This window comes from Amphichorda felina (assembly GCF_050947745.1).
Source record: "Amphichorda felina strain 45539 chromosome Unknown scaffold_2, whole genome shotgun sequence".
NCBI lineage: Eukaryota > Fungi > Ascomycota > Sordariomycetes > Hypocreales > Bionectriaceae > Amphichorda > Amphichorda felina.
The window spans coordinates 2,179,899-2,196,597 of record NW_028145048.1 but is presented as its reverse complement, the minus strand read 5'-3'; the positions used below and the strand labels follow the sequence as shown (position 1 = coordinate 2,196,597).

Below are 16,699 nucleotides of genomic sequence, written 5' to 3'. Positions count from 1 at the left end.
CGATGGGAGTGACGTGATGTGAAGAATGCGAGGTGAATGCGAGGCGAATGCGATGTGATTGTCTTGGTCTCAAGACTCAGGATCCGAAACAAGGTGGTTAAGGTGGTTCGGGCAACAATGGGACCCGTGGGCTCTTGGCCTCCTGTGTCGAGGGAAGCAGAGGATGAGGATTAATGAATGGACGTGAGGGCAAACAGCGCTCACACTGACACGACAGGTGCTTCTCTAAGCAAGGAGGCTCGACAAAGGATATAGGAGAAGACGTCGCAGGCTGTATCGCGACAGACACGATGCAACGGGGAGAGGGGGGCTTGAACAATGCGACGTCTTACGGATGGGAGGAAGATGATGTTGCACATGGTGTGCCGAGTGGACTACTGGACTGTGGACGGTGGACTGTGGACTGTGGAGGGCAACAGGGAAACAGCATGTTGCAACCTAAGGAGAGTCCCCTGGTCGGCGGCCCCTGCGCGTGCCCTGGTCATCCCCTAGCTCCTACACAGACTGTTCCTGAGACTAATCAGGGGACCCATGCAACACGGGCATGATTCTCCTTGCCAGATATTATTATCACTGCTTGTCGCTACCTACGAGAAGGCAATATTAGTGTTGGTACGAGTATTGCGAGAACAGTGCAGTGGCAGCAACAGTGGTTGTTGTTGTTATCGATGGGCTCTCAGGTCGCCACCGTCTGTAGTGCTGCACGTCTACAAATGCGGTGAGCTGAGCCCACAGGAGGCGCCTGTCAACCCCGATGAAGGCGTTGACCTCGCCCGAGCTGCTGGATGCATCCTGCAAGGAGCAGGTGGACGATGTTTCGCATCTTGGATCACGGCAGCACTAGTAGTAGTCATAGAAGGGTTCGGGTGCGACGTTGGAGCGGGTGTGTTCATTCCTGGTAACACCTAGCAAACATAAATAGTGTTACTGTCCGTAGTAAGTAAGTAATATTAGTATGAGTAATACCAAGAGGTCTCAACTCCGAGAAAGTAGCCAGAAGCAGTCACAAGACTGCCAGACAAGGCCGCTAGCTGATCGTGAGCCGACAGGTCCTGGTCAAGACACAGACGATTCTACCATGAGACAAGCTCAGACAACCGTTCTACGAGTACGGATACTACCGACCCATCGTCAACAAGGGCAGCCCCAGAGTGGAGGGGTCAACCAACGCTCAACAAGGGCATTGTTCATGTCTCCAGGACAGTTATGTGTAAACGAGCTATGCCGTTAATTGACTCACTTTGAGTGCACTCCCAGCCTCTATCCATCTCGGTAAATGCGCCGCCCTCACCATGATGAATGGAAATTGAAGACACGACAGATGAGGAACGGCTGCTGGCCATGCCCACCATTACTCGTATTACAGAGGGCATCGGCAGCCAATCTCCAATCTCCAGCACTCTCAGAGACTCGCCAATCACTACCTAACAAAGCCACACTATTTGCTACAACAGCAGACCACTCACAGCACGCGCACTCGTCGCGCTCGGGTACCATGCACAAGCTCCCACCACCTTGAAGCTTCCACAAGCTCCGGCGAGGCTCCAGGTTAATTGTACCAGCAAGCCACTGCCAGGCACCATCCAAGCAACCTGGAAACCAACCTCCACTGGAAGGCCCCAGGGCCCCTGGCTCCCTATTACTACTGGTTCTAGCCTCCAGGGCCAGGCCGTTGCTCCCTGGCCCAGTGGCCCAAGTGGGCTTCATCCGCCAGGCCCATCACACCCCCCCCCCCCCCCCCCAAGCCTCGTCGTCAATTCATCAAACAACCGCCGCCACTCAAGCACCGACCTCCAACTGTCACCGTCCCCGATGAACTCCCGTTCCCGCCGTGGCTGGCACGTCATTTCCAGAAACTCATCGGCTATTTCGAACGGTTCCGAGCCACTCCAATGACAACAGCCGCTCGTGAAGTACCGGCGTGTCCGAGGCCCTTTAAGATTTAGTAGGAGTCTATCCATTGCCTCGCAGCAGCTTACCTCCTCCGGATCATAGGGCCCTGTCACACCCATTGCGACCCCTGGATAAAGCACCAGCAGTCCCCTCCACAAAACCCAAGCCCGGGGCCGTGCAGCTGCACGACAACAAACTCGACGTCGATTTGCCCACCGCAATTCGACGTTGACCGCACTCAACGTCTAAATTTCCCCTTTGACCCAGAGGCGCCCCACCCTCACGGATGGTTCCATGAACGACCCCAGGGCCCCTGAACCTGAAGCTCCTGCCCTCCACCTGCGATTCGAACGGATTCCCGGAGCTGCCTCCACCATCGCCGAGCGGCCCCTGTCTTCAGCAGCGACATTAATCCTCTTGAGGGTCCAGCGCCGCGAGTGGGTGATCTTCCATCTCTTGGCGCGAGGCCGCACCCTGCTCCGAGCGCTCCAGTGGGACCTGGGGACGTTAGATTTGTCCATGAGTCCTCTCCATGGGCAATTCTCGACCATCCATTAGTTTGTCCAAAGCGATCGTGAATCTCCCGACAAATGCCGCGAGACATGAACTGCCTTTGTCGGTCGGCAAAAACTGAATTTACCATCACAATATTATTATAGTACCTTCAGAAGCCCTTCTGGTGCGAAGTCAACTAAAGAGTTCCAAAACAGGCAGATGCTCAAGTCTCGTCTCCTTCAAGCTTTGGTCGAAATTCCTAGTGTCAGCCGCCATCACCCTCATCACACTGCCGGTAATGGTAGCAATGGCAGTTTACCCCGGTCGAAACCCACGATACGGCCATCCTTTGAGGCCTCCTAACGCCAAGTAGCGTCATTTTGCGTTGCGGGCACAAAGTACATACTAGTACTACTGATAATATTGACAGACAGCCAGCCATGATAGGACCTGTGGGCACCTCTTCGTCCGCTCCCCCGGAACCTCGACTGGACTGCCGCTTAGATAGATAACCCGGCGAAGTTCTTACCGTGGTTCGACCTCTATATTCGGCGGGTTTCGCAGTGATGCCATCGTTCCGGACTCTCGCTAATACCTCGTATATGTATACGGATTCTCCCCAGAACTCAATACTACCTACCTTACGTAGTACCTACCATGTACTATGTAGTATTATGTTGACACGGTGTGGGCTTTCTTGCGTTGCTTCGGGGTTCTTATTCTCGGTGCTCATTTTCCTAATCCCGTCTTATCCAGGCACCTTCTCCACGCCAAGATACGACGACATGTACGTAATATGAGCTTATCCCACCAAGCGTGGTTGTGATTCCGCCCACTTATGACCCCCCGCAATGGTCGTAGTAACCGGCGGGATTACTCGCAGCTGCTCGAGGTTTAGCGCAGCAGACAGGATCGGTTTCCGATCCTTTCGATCCCTAGGATTATCTGCGAAAGAGTGGTGCCAAATTCGGGTGCACGTGCCGGCCTTGGGGGGGATGAGTGGTTGACTGGCTCGACTTCCAAATGTCTTCTTCTCGAAGCCATCCCATATCACTTGATATCCAGCCAACTCTACTCGTGCTTAAAACCAGACTTACATCCCGGATGTTATCAGTTAGCACCTTTGTTTTGGACGGTTCCTCGATATGCAAATATCCCCGTTTGTAGTAGTGCAAATACCATGCTATATACCCGACAGCCCAATGCAAAATGATACCCCTGAGTCATCCAAGTTGCGAAGTATTTAATGGCCGCGCACATGGGACATTTGGCAAGTTGGCACCATGATGATGTCCCCATGTATTGCCATGATGCTGCTTAAAAGCAGAAATTAGTCACACAGCCCGAGCATAGGTCCGTTACGGCCCGAGGCTATCGCTTTATTTATCCCCAACCCAGACCGGCCCATTCAAACGTTGTCGATGTGGACAATTTTATACGCATAAAGTTACCGCCGGTATGCTCCCAATTATCCTCATCGGCTCCGGAGATTTCTTGATTCTTCTGACTTATGGGCTATGACTTATTAAGCTAATCTTCTACTGGGACATTTGAACTCGATATGCTTGCACGTCATAACCTTTCCCCAGCCCCGAGAGTGCCGTTATAGCAGTTTCGAGATGATTCAGATCCAAATGAATGAGAGAAAAAAACCAATCGTCCCGTGCCACTATTCCATTGGCTCCTCGAAAAACTCAGTCACCAACATGGCATGACAGCCTTGACCGGAGGTGGAACTCCCGCCATGTCATTTCACTGCATGGGCAAGTCTCCCGTTTTTGGTTGCCATTGGGCTGCTTTCATGGACGACTGCCTTTTCTTATTGCCCGTCGTAGGTACGAATAGTTACTAACGTTCTGATCTAAACCACAGTCCACTTCTCGGCACGCGATCGTCGCCGTTCCCTGGCAAAATCCTACCGATGCCTTCGAAGTTTACTTGAGGATGGTTTTTTTGCAAGAAGGTTCCAGTATACAAGTATCTAGAAGAAACTACACCGGCGAGCATTCATTCTTGGCCAGGAAAGGGGGGGGGTCACAAGTTCCCTGGTATGGGTAACATCGTGGAGACGCAGTATGCCTTTCGTGCTTTCTGTAGCTGGTATAGGGAAGCATAAATTCGTAGTTGAACCCGGAAGCACTATCTTTTCCTCATGGACACTGCCTCCATCCTCTGTCACTGCACAACAGGTCGTGGTCACTATCTTCACGAGACCCTATCCCTTCATGGCACACACAGGAGCTCCGTATTGACGTTGGAAATTACCCTGACTTCAAAATGCCAGCCAATTTTTTTAATTGTATTGGAGGTGTCTTAAAGCTCGCCAGTATCGTTAGTTCAAGTAAGAAATATCCGTTACCTAACTAGTACTCGTGGAATATGTTGAGAGGATCTACTATTGATGGCCTACCCTATGCCTTGAGGACATTTTATCACAGGAAGTGTTGTGTACCTGTGGATTAAATGGACATTTAGGGCGAGTGTCTCGAGGTAACTTCTTTAATTTAAGCGTTGCATCTTCGGGCTTTATCTTTGGCTCTTGTTGTGTGGTTGTAGTAGTACCGTTGTTGTTAGTGAGGTCAACTGGGATCAGGAATGATGTTCTCCTCAGCGGTACGATCTACTTCACACCCACCTATGTTAATTAAACCGACCGTAGGTACGGAGCGAACCAACGGATATTGTCACCCAATGTTAGGCATTATTCATGATGTACTGCCTTCATTAATCCACCACTAGGAGAGGTCTTAACCGTGAAGTGAACCAACTGAGCCCCTGGCGGGATCACATCGACCCTACGCATAGCATGATTTCAGCATATTCCGTGTTCCTCCCCACCAGATCGCCTGCGTACGAGTATCTTGTCCATATCCAGTCTGCGGGGCACTGCAGATAGCTATTAACCGAGCCAACACAGGATTGCCACATATGTTGAGTCTCACGCATCCCTCAGATGATGGATATCTGTCCAAACATCCATCCCCACGTCACCCGTCGGATTCCCCACCTGGTAGGACCCGGAACTCTCGGGTCGAAACGGGGTCTGAACCCTGAGTCGCCGTGCTCCCGAATTCGAAGGAGGCGCGGTGATCAGTCCGAAAGCCCGCCGGCATTATTATCGCGAGACTGCGGTTCGCGCGGTCGCAACTGTTTGCGGCTTGGCGGTAGCGTGGCTGGGACCTATAAGGAGCGAGCACCTGGACCCAAAAGGCCGCAAAAGACAAATTGCCCTTCGCGGACGTGCCTTAGCACCATGCGACGCCAGCACTGGCTGATCGATCATAGTTCTCGGGCCAATGGCCTGGAGACTGGCAAAAGGGACAATGGTCCTGCATGAAGGCCAGGCGCTTCATTGGTCGCGGGTCTGACCGTTCTTCTGATGTACCATTGCAGTGTCTTGGCCCCTTGGGTGCTCGGCCCGTGGGGGTGTTTCACTCCTCTTCGCAGAGCAGCAATTTAGGTACGAGTACGGAGTACGAAGCATGAGCAGAGCCAAACTGTAAGCTCATGACACGGACAAGCGCACTGGGTGGTGTTCGAGGCGTCTCGCCTCAGAGCCCCAATAAGAGCCTCTAAAGTCTCCGCTGTTCTGGAGGCCGAGGCTGAGTCTATCAGGTATCCGCTGGTCGGACCGTACGTCGTACGTTCTCACTAGGATTCCGGAATTCAGGCTCGGTTTCGGCGAGTTGCAAGCGTGCGCCTCGATTTGAGTTGGGCTAATTCCGTGGCATCCGATAGCCCTCGACCGGGCACGGAGTGGCCCCAGACTTCTTGGTCCCCGTAGGCGCCGTACTGGCTGTGGTGTAAGCACCGCAAGGTATTATTACATGTGGTGCTGGCGTGGCGCCTTGTCATCCAAATGCCCCCCTCAACTTCCAACCACAACGACTGAAAATATCGTGACTCCACCCGCACTGCAGCACCTGCAAGCGACTGCAACCGCTGGGTCGAATGGAGTTGGCGTTATCGGACGCAGTGCCAAGATGGATGCTGTTAGAATGTTCCGTCGTGCAGGCAACTTGCCTCACCGCTGGTCGTCCTGCTGCGGAATTTGGGTGATGTTTAATGTGCAAGGAAATGGGAAGTGGAGTCCAAGGGTCTGGCTGGATGGTGGAGGAGGGGCACTGAGGGGCAGACGTACGAGTAGGCTGGTAGAAGTGAGGAGGAGGGTATTTCAACCTCGCGCGCCCCTCCTCCAAGTCCCTCCTTCTCTCTCCCCTTTCCTGTAACCACTTTTGCAACAAGCTCTTGAAAGCCAATCTTCAATTCCAATCCCCAACACACCATCCTCGACACCCTGTCTGATTGACCTAACTGTCCCGCCATCACCAACTTCATCTCCCCAATACCATCACTCCACCTGTAGATCGAGGCATCCCGACCTCGGTCACACAAAGTCGTCAAGACGTTTTCCAATCTCCTCAACTCGTACGTCCCCTCCCTTCTTCCCACCATAAGCCTGGATAGGTGACTGACCTGAGATACAGGGTGCACCACCCGTTCGCCGGAGCCCGTTGTTCTGCCTCTTCCGGAGCAGCAGCGGACTCGACCGATACTAAGTAAAGGTCGACAGCTCAAGCACACCAGCTAAACCCGTACAATCTCACCACTACAACCACTTCCGTCCACCAATCTGCCAACCATGGCTCCTCACGCGGAAGAGAACACGGGCTCCTCGAACGGGGCGGGACACGCCAATGGGTCCGCGGCTGCCGCCCAGGACCTCTTCACCGTCAACTCCCCCAACGTCACCTACACCGATGCGGAGATCAAGTCCAAGTACACCTACCGCACCACCAAGGTCGAGACTGGCGCCGATGGCAAGTTCATTGCCACGCCTACCGAGACCCTCTACGACTTTAAGGTCGAGCGCAAGGTCCCCAAGACCGGCATGATGCTTGTCGGCTGGGGCGGCAACAATGGTACCACCGTCACCGCCGGTATCATCGCTAACCGACGCAACCTCACCTGGGAGACCAAGGAGGGCCCCCAGGCCGCTAACTACTATGGCTCCGTCGTCATGGGCTCCACCGTCAAGCTCGGCTCCGACGCCAAGACCAACAAGGAGGTCAACATCCCCTTCAGCCAGGTCCTGCCCATGGTCCACCCCAATGACCTCGTCATTGGCGGCTGGGACATCAGCGGCATGAACTTGGCTGATGCCATGGACCGCGCCAAGGTCCTTGAGCCCACCCTCAAGGGTCTCGTCAAGAAGGAGATGGCCAGCATGGTTCCCCTGCCCTCCATCTACTACCCTGACTTCATCGCCTCCAACCAGGAGGACCGTGCCGATAACGTCCTTGAGGGCTCCAAGGCCTCCATGACCCACGTTGAGAAGATCCGCCAGGACATTCGCGACTTCAAGGCGGCGAACGGCCTGGACAAGGTCATTGTCATGTGGACCGCCAACACCGAGCGCTACGCCAGCCTCCTCGAGGGTGTCAACGACACGGCCGACAATGTGCTCAAGGCCATCGAGCAGGGCCACGAGGAGGTCTCCCCCTCGTCCGTCTTTGCCGTTGCCTGTATCCTGGAGAAGACCCCCTTCATCAACGGTTCTCCCCAGAACACCTTTGTCCCTGGCGTCATTCAGCTTGCTGAGAAGCATAATGCCTATATTGGCGGCGACGACTTCAAGTCTGGCCAGACCAAGATGAAGTCGGCCCTCGTTGACTTCCTCATCAACGCCGGTATCAAGCTCACCTCGATTGCCAGCTACAACCATCTCGGAAACAACGACGGCAAGAACCTGAGCTCCCAGAAGCAGTTCCGCTCCAAGGAGATCTCCAAGTCCAACGTTGTTGACGACATGGTCGAGGCCAACCACGTCCTGTACAAGGAGGGCGAGCACCCCGACCACTGCGTCGTCATCAAGTACATGCCGGCTGTGGCTGACAACAAGCGTGCTCTGGATGAGTACTATGCTGAGATCTTCCTCGGAGGACACCAGACCATCTCGTGAGTGCCCGCACAGTAATTCTGTGCTGATATATGGAATGTCGACTGACCGAACTCTAGCCTGTTCAACATCTGCGAGGATTCTCTCCTGGCCTCGCCTCTCATCATCGATCTTGTCGTTCTCGCCGAGATGATGACGCGTATCCAGTGGAAGGCCGCCTCGACCGACGGTACCGCCACGGTCGAGTACAAGAACTTCCACAGCGTACTCAGCGTCCTCAGCTACATGCTCAAGGCTCCCCTGACTCCCCCCGGCACCCCGGTCGTCAACGCCCTGGCCAAGCAGCGTGCTGCCCTGACCAACATCTTCCGCGCCTGCGTCGGCCTCCAGCCCGAGTCTGACATGACCCTCGAGCACAAGCTCTTCTAAGGGACATGCTGCTATTGATGCATTCTGCCGAGAGAGGGATGGATGATCTCGGATTTTTCGATTCTGAAATGGATTAGCTAGTCTGTCCTTACTGAGAACTTTTTTGGAACATTTGAGTAGATGGGCTGGTGAACTGCCTTGCAGACTGCCAATACACACTGACGCCTTTCTACGCACCGTATCATTTCCCGTAATCACTTATGAAGAACGCCTCTGTGTTGATTAAGTGTAACCTTCTTGAAATCTAAAATCCCACACCACGACGCTGCGCATGAATATCGGGCGCATAGTTTAGCCAATTCTACCTAAGTACTATGTATGATGCCAGCTGGGGTCGTCAAAGTAGATGCGCTTGGTTGGTGGCTTGTTGAAAAGTGTAGCTGCTATAAGATTAAAATATCAAAGTCGACGGAATTTCAATTCCGCGTATCCGTACTCCGTAATAGAATGTTTTTAACGAGAACGGACATCTGTCGAGGGAGAGGTGCTAGACGCGGTTATGTGCCAAGGTACGTACCATAATTGGTGGCGGGTCGCGTCACAGCCATGGACCCGCGTCGCGCGTCGAGTTAAGTGCTCCTCCCCCACAGCACCACCAATTTACACGTCCACCTCTCGCGACCTTCAACACTACCAACAACCGATGTATTGCCTCCATAATATATGGCATAGCAGATTGTTTTCGACTTTTTGACTCTTTTTGTTCTTTATATCTATCTTTCAGTACTTCGTAACACCCCCACCTAAAGGCCATGGCCTCAACGCGCTCCGCGTCGCCCGCGTCGGGCGTCGGTTCGCCAGAGCCATTGACACCACGATCCAAGATCAGAGCGCTGCTCGCTGCCGTAGACAGCAGCGAGGACGAAGATACCGGCGACAAGCAGTCAAGACCCATACGAAGAGTGTCCCCGCAAGCCAGGCGAGCCGCTCTCCAGATTGCCATCAATTCCCAGCACACAGACGCCAGCGACGATGAATCCGACGTGGAAATCAGGCCGAGGGGGAGACTTGCGGCACGGATGCATGGCGCTGCTCCCTCCGTTCGGAGAACCAGTGTGGAAACCGAGTCCAATGACCGAACCGCGCTATCAGACAAGGAGGAGGAAAAGAGCCAAGATGCTGCCATGGAGGATGTCGATGATGACGATGATCTCCCTGCCCTGACTAGTCGCCTACAACGGAGGGCTCTCCGTGAATCAACGCCCGAGGATTCCACAACCGAAGCAAGATCACACAGCCCCGGACTCTTCGTTTCCTCACCCATCCGACCATCCCCAGTAAAGACTGCCGAGCAACGTTCAGACTCCGAGGACGAGCTCCCGGCCATCAAGTCGGACCGGTTCAGAGCACTGGTAGAGCGCAAGAAGCAGGAGCGTCTGGCCCGCGAAGCCGCTGAAGAGGCCCGCAAGGCAGAACGCTGGGCACAGCAAGAAAAGCTCGCCTCAGAGCTAGACCAGCTGGCATCGGATGATGGCAACCTGTCAGACACCACCGATGACGAGGGCGGCCGGAAGCTCACGCAGGGCGCCCGCCCTGCGCGGAAAGCGAGCAAGAAGGCCATTGAGGAGATAAACCGCGAGACCCAGCGGATGGCGCGCAGTATGCAGCTCGCCCACGAGGCCAAGACGCGCAAGAAGATCTCCAAGAGCAGCCTCTTTGAGAGGTTCAACTTCAGGCCTGCCGGCATGCCGGAGCCCAAGACGACGAGTTCTAGCCGCCCCGGCACCCCGATGTCTGACGTTGATATGAAGGATGCAGACACACCACCGAGTTCACCCCCTGTTGTAGACGAGAAGCAGACTGCTGGGGTGAACCAGACCGTGTCGACTGCGGATACGGATAACGATGAAGAGCTGCCGACGATAGACCAGCTGGTAGCGTCTCAACCACCAACGCTTGATAAGGGCAAAGGCAAGGAGATTGTCACAGAAGATACCACCAAGTCGACAACCAAGCCGAAGCGCCAAGTCCGTGTCAAATTTCCGAGTCCGGCTGTCAATGTTGTGACGATCGACTCAGATGACGAGTTGGAGATCACACGGACGGAAAAGAACAAGATCAAAGCCATCTTCGACCACGTCCCCGAGAAGACGGTTCAGGAGTCTCATTCCCTGAAAGCCTTGCGCGCCCTCGCGCAGGTCAAGTCGCCTGGGAAGGGAAAGCAGCGGAAAAACGACCATTCTAGGATGACTACCGGTGAGCTGCAGTTTTATCTGCAGCAGAAGGCTAGGCAGCAGGCCAAACTGGAGCGCGACCGTCGCTTGAACATGCTCAAGGCCCAGGGCGTGGTCGTCCAGACGGCCGAGGAGCGTGAGCGCCAGATGCAGGAGGTCGAGGATATTGTTTCTAAGGCGCGCGAGGAGGCCGAGCAGATTATGCAGCAGGAGCGCGCTGCAGCAAAGAAGGACAACGGGGACAAGGAGAATGACCCCCTTGCCTGGGACGATAGCGACGATGAAGAGTATGAGGATCCGGCCAACGAAGCTGATGCCGAGGCTTCTGCCATTGAGCTGTCTGGTTCAGAGGATGAAGAAGAGGAGGATGACGGCTCAGGCGAGGAGGCAGGCGGTGCCATGTTTGACGACGCTGCCGAGGATGGTGAGTCGGAGGCGTCTGAAGAGCTCGAAGAGAAAGGGGATGAGAAAGACAATACCGAGGACGAGGATGAATTGCCGACCAACCACAAGAGACGATCTCGGAAGCACGTCGCCATCCTCTCCGACGACGATGAAGTTGATATTGAGGCAACACCAAAGCCTAAGTCGACAACCCGGTCAACCTCCGTGCCTAGTATCGATACCCCTGGGTCTGTCTTGCGATCGGCCAAGAAGTCATTCATCCCGGGACTCCCTGTGCAGGGACCTGCCGGCCTTGGCTTGACACAAATCTTTGCCGGAACAATGGACGACAGCCAGATGTCTCCTGTCACGGGGCCTACACAATCAATGATGCCCGACTTTGACAACTTCCCCGACTCGAACTTCTCGACCACCATGGACGAACCTGCTGGCAGTCCGATGGCGGCTACAGAAAATGACGACACGCAGGCAACGACGCAGGGTGTTCAATTGAACTTGTCGCAGACTCAAGCCCATGGCCTTGATAGCCTCATGAGGGACGTGCCTAATACCCAGTATTCAGACATTATCGAAGCTTCTCAGGATGGCGGGTTCCAGGAGCACACGCCACTGAAGGACCGCTTCGTTGATCGCCTGCAGTCCACTGTCGACACCGTCGTACTGGGCCAGGAAGATGCAGCGCAGCATGGTTCTCCACTTATCCGCAGGGGCAGGCTCCGGCGCAAGATGGATGTATCCATGACCGGGGACGACCTTGTCCCGGCGGCGGTGGAGGCAACACCAGCTTCGCAGACCGCTTTCAACGTCTTGAAGGATGGGGCAGAGAAGGAGAAGAAGAAGCGTGCTATGGAGGACTTCAACCGGAAGAAGAGCAAGGCCAAGGAGATGGTCGAGGAGCACGCCGAGGAATCTGAGGACGAGTACCAGGGTCTTGGTGGTTATGATGGCGAGGACAGTGACGACGAGTCGACTGCCTCTGTCAAGGACATGATTGATGATGCCGCTGGCAACGATGCTGATGAGCGTAAACTGGCGGCCTTCTATGCGTAAGTAGCTGGTCTCGATATACTACTCGGATCGTGCGTGCTAACCATTGACAGGGACCGGGAGCGAGCCAACGATGAGAAGCAGGTTGAGCAGCTCTTCAAGGACATCACAAACGGCATGCTGCGTCGCAAGCGTGGTGCCGACTACGACCTGTCCGACTCGGACGACGGCGGTGAGGCTCGCCGGAAGATGAAGCGTCGCCAGTTCGCCAAGATGCAACAGGCTCTGTTCGCGGACGAGCGGGTCAAGAAGATAGCTCAGGACCCGGGCAACCAAGCCTTCCTCAAGACCATTGAAGACCGAAACAGTGATGATGAGATGGACTTTCTGGACGTGGTCGAGGAACCGACACAGGATTCCTCGCAGTCCCAGTCACAAGACGAGCGGACTACACAGCAACAACAGCAGCAGGTTGTCCCCGACAGCCAGCCTCGGCCGGCACTGGGGAACGCATCCGACAACAGAGCACCCGCGCACCCGCGGAGGACGAAGAATGGCCGAAGACCCGCCAACATTGGCGAAATTCGCGAGACTCTGTCCAATCTGCTCGAGGATGAGCGTGAAGGCTCCGTCATCCCCGCTACAGAAGCCGGCTCTGATAGCGAGGACGAGCACCAGCCATCCCAGGCCCGCAGCGACAAGGAGAACCGCGCGCCAAACCCTCGACGTACTGGCGGCGTCGTCGACCGCATCAGCCTAAAGCGTAACTCGTCCTCCAACATGTCCAGCACGTCCGGCACATCCCGTCTGGCCTTTGCCGGCGCACAAGCTGGGTCCTCGTCGTTCAAGGTGCCGGCGCTCCTTCGCCGGGCGACGACCAACTCGCTCATGTCGACGACGTCGACCGCTTCTACCACCACCTCGGCATCATCGTCTGCCGCCGGCGGCTTCGGCGAGGATGCCAAGATCAAGAAGGCGGCCGGCAAGAGGAGCGGCGTGAATTCTTTCTCGAGAGAGAGTGAGCAGCAGGCCAAGATCAATCAAAGCGAACGGAGGAGGGAGGAGAGGAAGGCCCGGGGCGCGGAGAAGAGGATTGGGGTTGTGGGAGGACTGCTTGGCAAGGGATCTTTTGAGTAGGTAAGCATGTGCTTTCGGCTTTGGCGTTGGGATGGATATGGGTGGGAGGCGTTTTGGGGGTTGAATGGGTATATAGCTGCATGGCTTACTTGATGAATCGGAACCTGATGAACAACCGTCTTGTACTCCGTATTGATCTAGAGATGACGATGTCATGCCTGTGTTTTAGGAGCCAACGTTATAAGAGTCGGTTCGCATTGACGTCTCGACTGTCTCTAACAAAAGTGGCCTATATATTTTGGAGTACTAGTAGACTCCGCAAGCATCTGGTTTCGTAGTCTAGTTGGTTATGGCATCTCGTTAACAGATAATGTTAACAACATCCGAGAAGGTCCCCGGTTCGAGCCCGGGCGAAACCATTTCTTTTGCTCTTTTCTGAATATCAGATTTGCTCTACTTTTTGTTTTACGGAACTCCCTATAATGGTTGGTCCTCCCCCCCTTTTTTTTATAGCCCTCCCTCATTCTTTTCATTAGGCGGTTGCTTCGAAGATAGAGCGCAAGAAGATTGTAGGGGTATGTATGGTGTCTTCGTACCTACGACATCGGGGCTTCACTTCCTCCAAGGTGCCCCGCAGTCAACTTCCCTCTCCTGTTCCGCACCGCAACCGCATTCTTGAGCCCATCATCGTCTCCAGGTTACCAACACCAATCATCGGTTTCGTAGTCTAGTTGGTTATGGCATCTCGTTAACAGATAATGTTAACAACTCCCGAGAAGGTCCCCGGTTCGAGCCCGGGCGAAACCATACTTTTGCTGGTGGGACGCCCTAGCAGAAGTTTTGAAGTTCAGGGTCTCCACCCCTCTTTTTTTTTTATTTTAAACCCCACCAAGGCCCCCCCCATCCACCCGCGAGAATTTCTGGCATCTCCAATTCGAGCGTTCGAGCCCGCAAGTAGCAGGATTGCGACGTTACTCCCACAATAAGTACTGGTTTCGTAGTCTAGTTGGTTATGGCATCTCGTTAACAGATAATGTTAGCAACTTCCGAGAAGGTCCCCGGTTCGAGCCCGGGCGAAACCATTTCTTTTGCTTTTTGGCCTACCTATGTCGATGATGTCCTTGCCTGGCTTGTAATATTTTTGCGCTGACAGACCTTTGAGGACCCCAATGGATTAGTTGGGGAGTCGACTCAAATAACATTCCCAGGGCGCCCTGGGAAGGGATTATTTACATAGAGTACTATATATACCGTGCCATTTTATACGTCTATAATGCTTAGCTACGAAAGTCATTCTATCAAGTTGCCAATGGGTTGCCCCCAAACTCCGCGCTGTTCAGTCCCAAGACCCTTTTGACCCCTAACCATAGCTCAAACGCCTCTAGTTTGACCTCCACGCGTAGGTACCCTAGCCACGCGGCAAACACGCCGAAGGCGTTGGGCGGCCACAACAGCGAGCCCCTGGCGCGGATCTGCTCTAGCTTCTCATAGAAGACGGTTCGCATGCAGTACCGCGCGAGGATCATGAAGCTGCGGATCGGGCCCTGCCGTGTGTGCAAATTTTCGTCCAGGCTGCGCGTCAGGTCGTTGGTCTTGAGGATGAGGAGGATGATGCGGGGGACGCGGCCGAGGAGCTGCACAAGGTCGACAATCAGGCCTTCCTGCAATGCCCCGCTCATGGTCTTCTGCTCATCCGGGGTGCGGTTCTTGAGGATGGAGCCTTCGCCGCTGATAATGCTGAAGTCACGCCCTGTGATAGCCGAGGCGAAGAGAGGAAAGTCCTTGTCCCCGATGCCGGCCACCTCATGCGCATACTTCTTCATGCGATCCATGTCACCGTCGATGACGGCAAGCCACATCTTAGCATATGACCGCCTAAGGGGCAGAGGTATTTCTCGGTGAAGACCGTGATCATACAGAATCACGTCAAAGTTGGGCCCCCTGCCGAAAGCACGACGCGAATTGTTTTTGCGAATGGCAATGTTTCCACCATGGGGATCGCAGTGTAGCGGCGCCCCCTCGCCGAAAATCATCTCATTGAAGATGTGAGCCAGTGTGGCGGATACTTCGTCACGGTCGATACCGTTTGCGTCGAGGTACTCGAGATCGTCCAGTCGCTTGCCAGACTCACACGCCATGACAAGTATGCGCTTCTTGGCCCACACCACGTCCGGTATGATAAGTGGTAGGCTGGGGATCTTGGCGAAGTGTTCCTTCATCTTGCGCGAGTTGGCCGCCTCTTCGACAAAGTCCAGCTCTTTCGGCAGCGATACTTCCATCTCCGAAGACAGCCATTCTAGATCATACTCGGGGAAGAACTTCTTCAGCATTGAAAATGTGAATGTCGTGAGCGCCAAGTCCAGGGGCGCCCAGGCCTCGAGCTCTGGATGCTGCACTTTGACGGCCACCTTGCGACCTGTCTCCTTGATGGTCGCTAGATGCACCTGCGCAAGGGATGCTGCTCCAATGGGCTCCTGCGAGAAATCGGAGAAGTAATCCCATAGCTCCTGCCGTGTATCTTTCTGGAACATGTTCTCGATGGATTCGAACGACGATACGGGGCATTTGTCTTGAAGGGGGATGAAGGTCGTGGTCCATTCGCTCGGGAGAAGGTAGTTCATGGCGCTCTGTAGTTCCATTTAGTCAGACGGATTTGCTCCAGTGATATTTTGGTGGTCGGTCGTACCAGGTGCTGTCCTAGCTTGATGAAAATGCCTCCGTTCTTCTCCAGTACTTTGAGCGTGCGCTCGGCGCATCGTTTGTGGCATGCCCTGAGCATTTCTTCCCTCTCGTCTCCATCTTCGATGGCTTCTCTCGCGTTTAACGTCGTCCGGTAGCTAAGGTACTAGTATTAGCGCTGTGTACAGGATGGTAGGGTGATAGTATATCCTACTCATTGATGCAGACGGCCAGGGCCGTCGCAACTCTCCCCGTACGTTCGGCAGCCTCATATCCATTCTTGATTTCGTCGCTGAATGCCAGTGTAGTGGCTCCGACTACGGCGGTGCTGGAAGATGCATAAAGGAGCACCCGTCGCGGACCCTGCTTGTGCCTACTGCTGCCTCCATGCGAGTGCCCCTTGCCTGAGGTAAACGACCTGATTCCGAGGGGTGCGGAGGGCCTAGCACGAGCGAATTGGCCCCGACAAGCAGAACATGTCCATGATCGAGTACCGGCGCGGATTGTGAGGCCAGAGAAGGAGAAGGCGCTCATCGGGACGGACGCTTCTTGTCGTCGCGGAGTTGAGGGGCCGGAAAGGGGGGAATTGGTCGTTCAGTTGTTACTCATTATTATACAATCCCACAAACAGAAGAAGTGTAAAGACGCTGTCCCTCGTACG

General features: G+C 54.6%; 3 protein-coding genes and 3 non-coding genes across 6 annotated transcripts; 5 read left to right on the top strand and 1 right to left on the bottom strand.

Moving 5' to 3' along the window:
• Positions 1-7,030: 7,030 nt before the first annotated feature.
• On the top strand, positions 7,031-8,716 carry INO1 (inositol-3-phosphate synthase INO1; the record flags this gene model as incomplete). Its single annotated transcript, XM_083191720.1, has 2 exons — positions 7,031-8,346; positions 8,407-8,716. The coding sequence occupies 2 exons, from the start codon at positions 7,031-7,033 to the stop codon at positions 8,714-8,716; spliced, it is 1,626 nt and encodes a 541-aa protein (XP_083052934.1).
• A 752-nt stretch (positions 8,717-9,468) lies between these two features.
• Positions 9,469-13,419, top strand: ACO1O0_002247 (MRC1-like domain-containing protein; the record flags this gene model as incomplete). Its single annotated transcript, XM_083191719.1, has 2 exons — positions 9,469-12,341; positions 12,396-13,419. The coding sequence occupies 2 exons, from the start codon at positions 9,469-9,471 to the stop codon at positions 13,417-13,419; spliced, it is 3,897 nt and encodes a 1,298-aa protein (XP_083052933.1).
• Positions 13,420-13,687: 268 nt separating this feature from the next.
• ACO1O0_002246 lies at positions 13,688-13,778 on the top strand. The gene has a single exon. It is a non-coding gene; the product is annotated as a tRNA-Val (tRNA).
• Positions 13,779-14,075: 297 nt separating this feature from the next.
• On the top strand, positions 14,076-14,166 carry ACO1O0_002245. The gene has a single exon. It is a non-coding gene; the product is annotated as a tRNA-Val (tRNA).
• A 184-nt stretch (positions 14,167-14,350) lies between these two features.
• On the top strand, positions 14,351-14,441 carry ACO1O0_002244. The gene has a single exon. It is a non-coding gene; the product is annotated as a tRNA-Val (tRNA).
• A 216-nt stretch (positions 14,442-14,657) lies between these two features.
• ACO1O0_002243 (ABC1 family-domain-containing protein) lies at positions 14,658-16,572 on the bottom strand (the record flags this gene model as incomplete). Its single annotated transcript, XM_083191718.1, has 3 exons — positions 14,658-15,986; positions 16,046-16,196; positions 16,253-16,572. 3 exons carry the CDS (start codon positions 16,570-16,572, stop codon positions 14,658-14,660), a joined length of 1,800 nt encoding a protein of 599 aa, XP_083052932.1.
• Between the last annotated feature and the right edge of the window lie 127 nt (positions 16,573-16,699).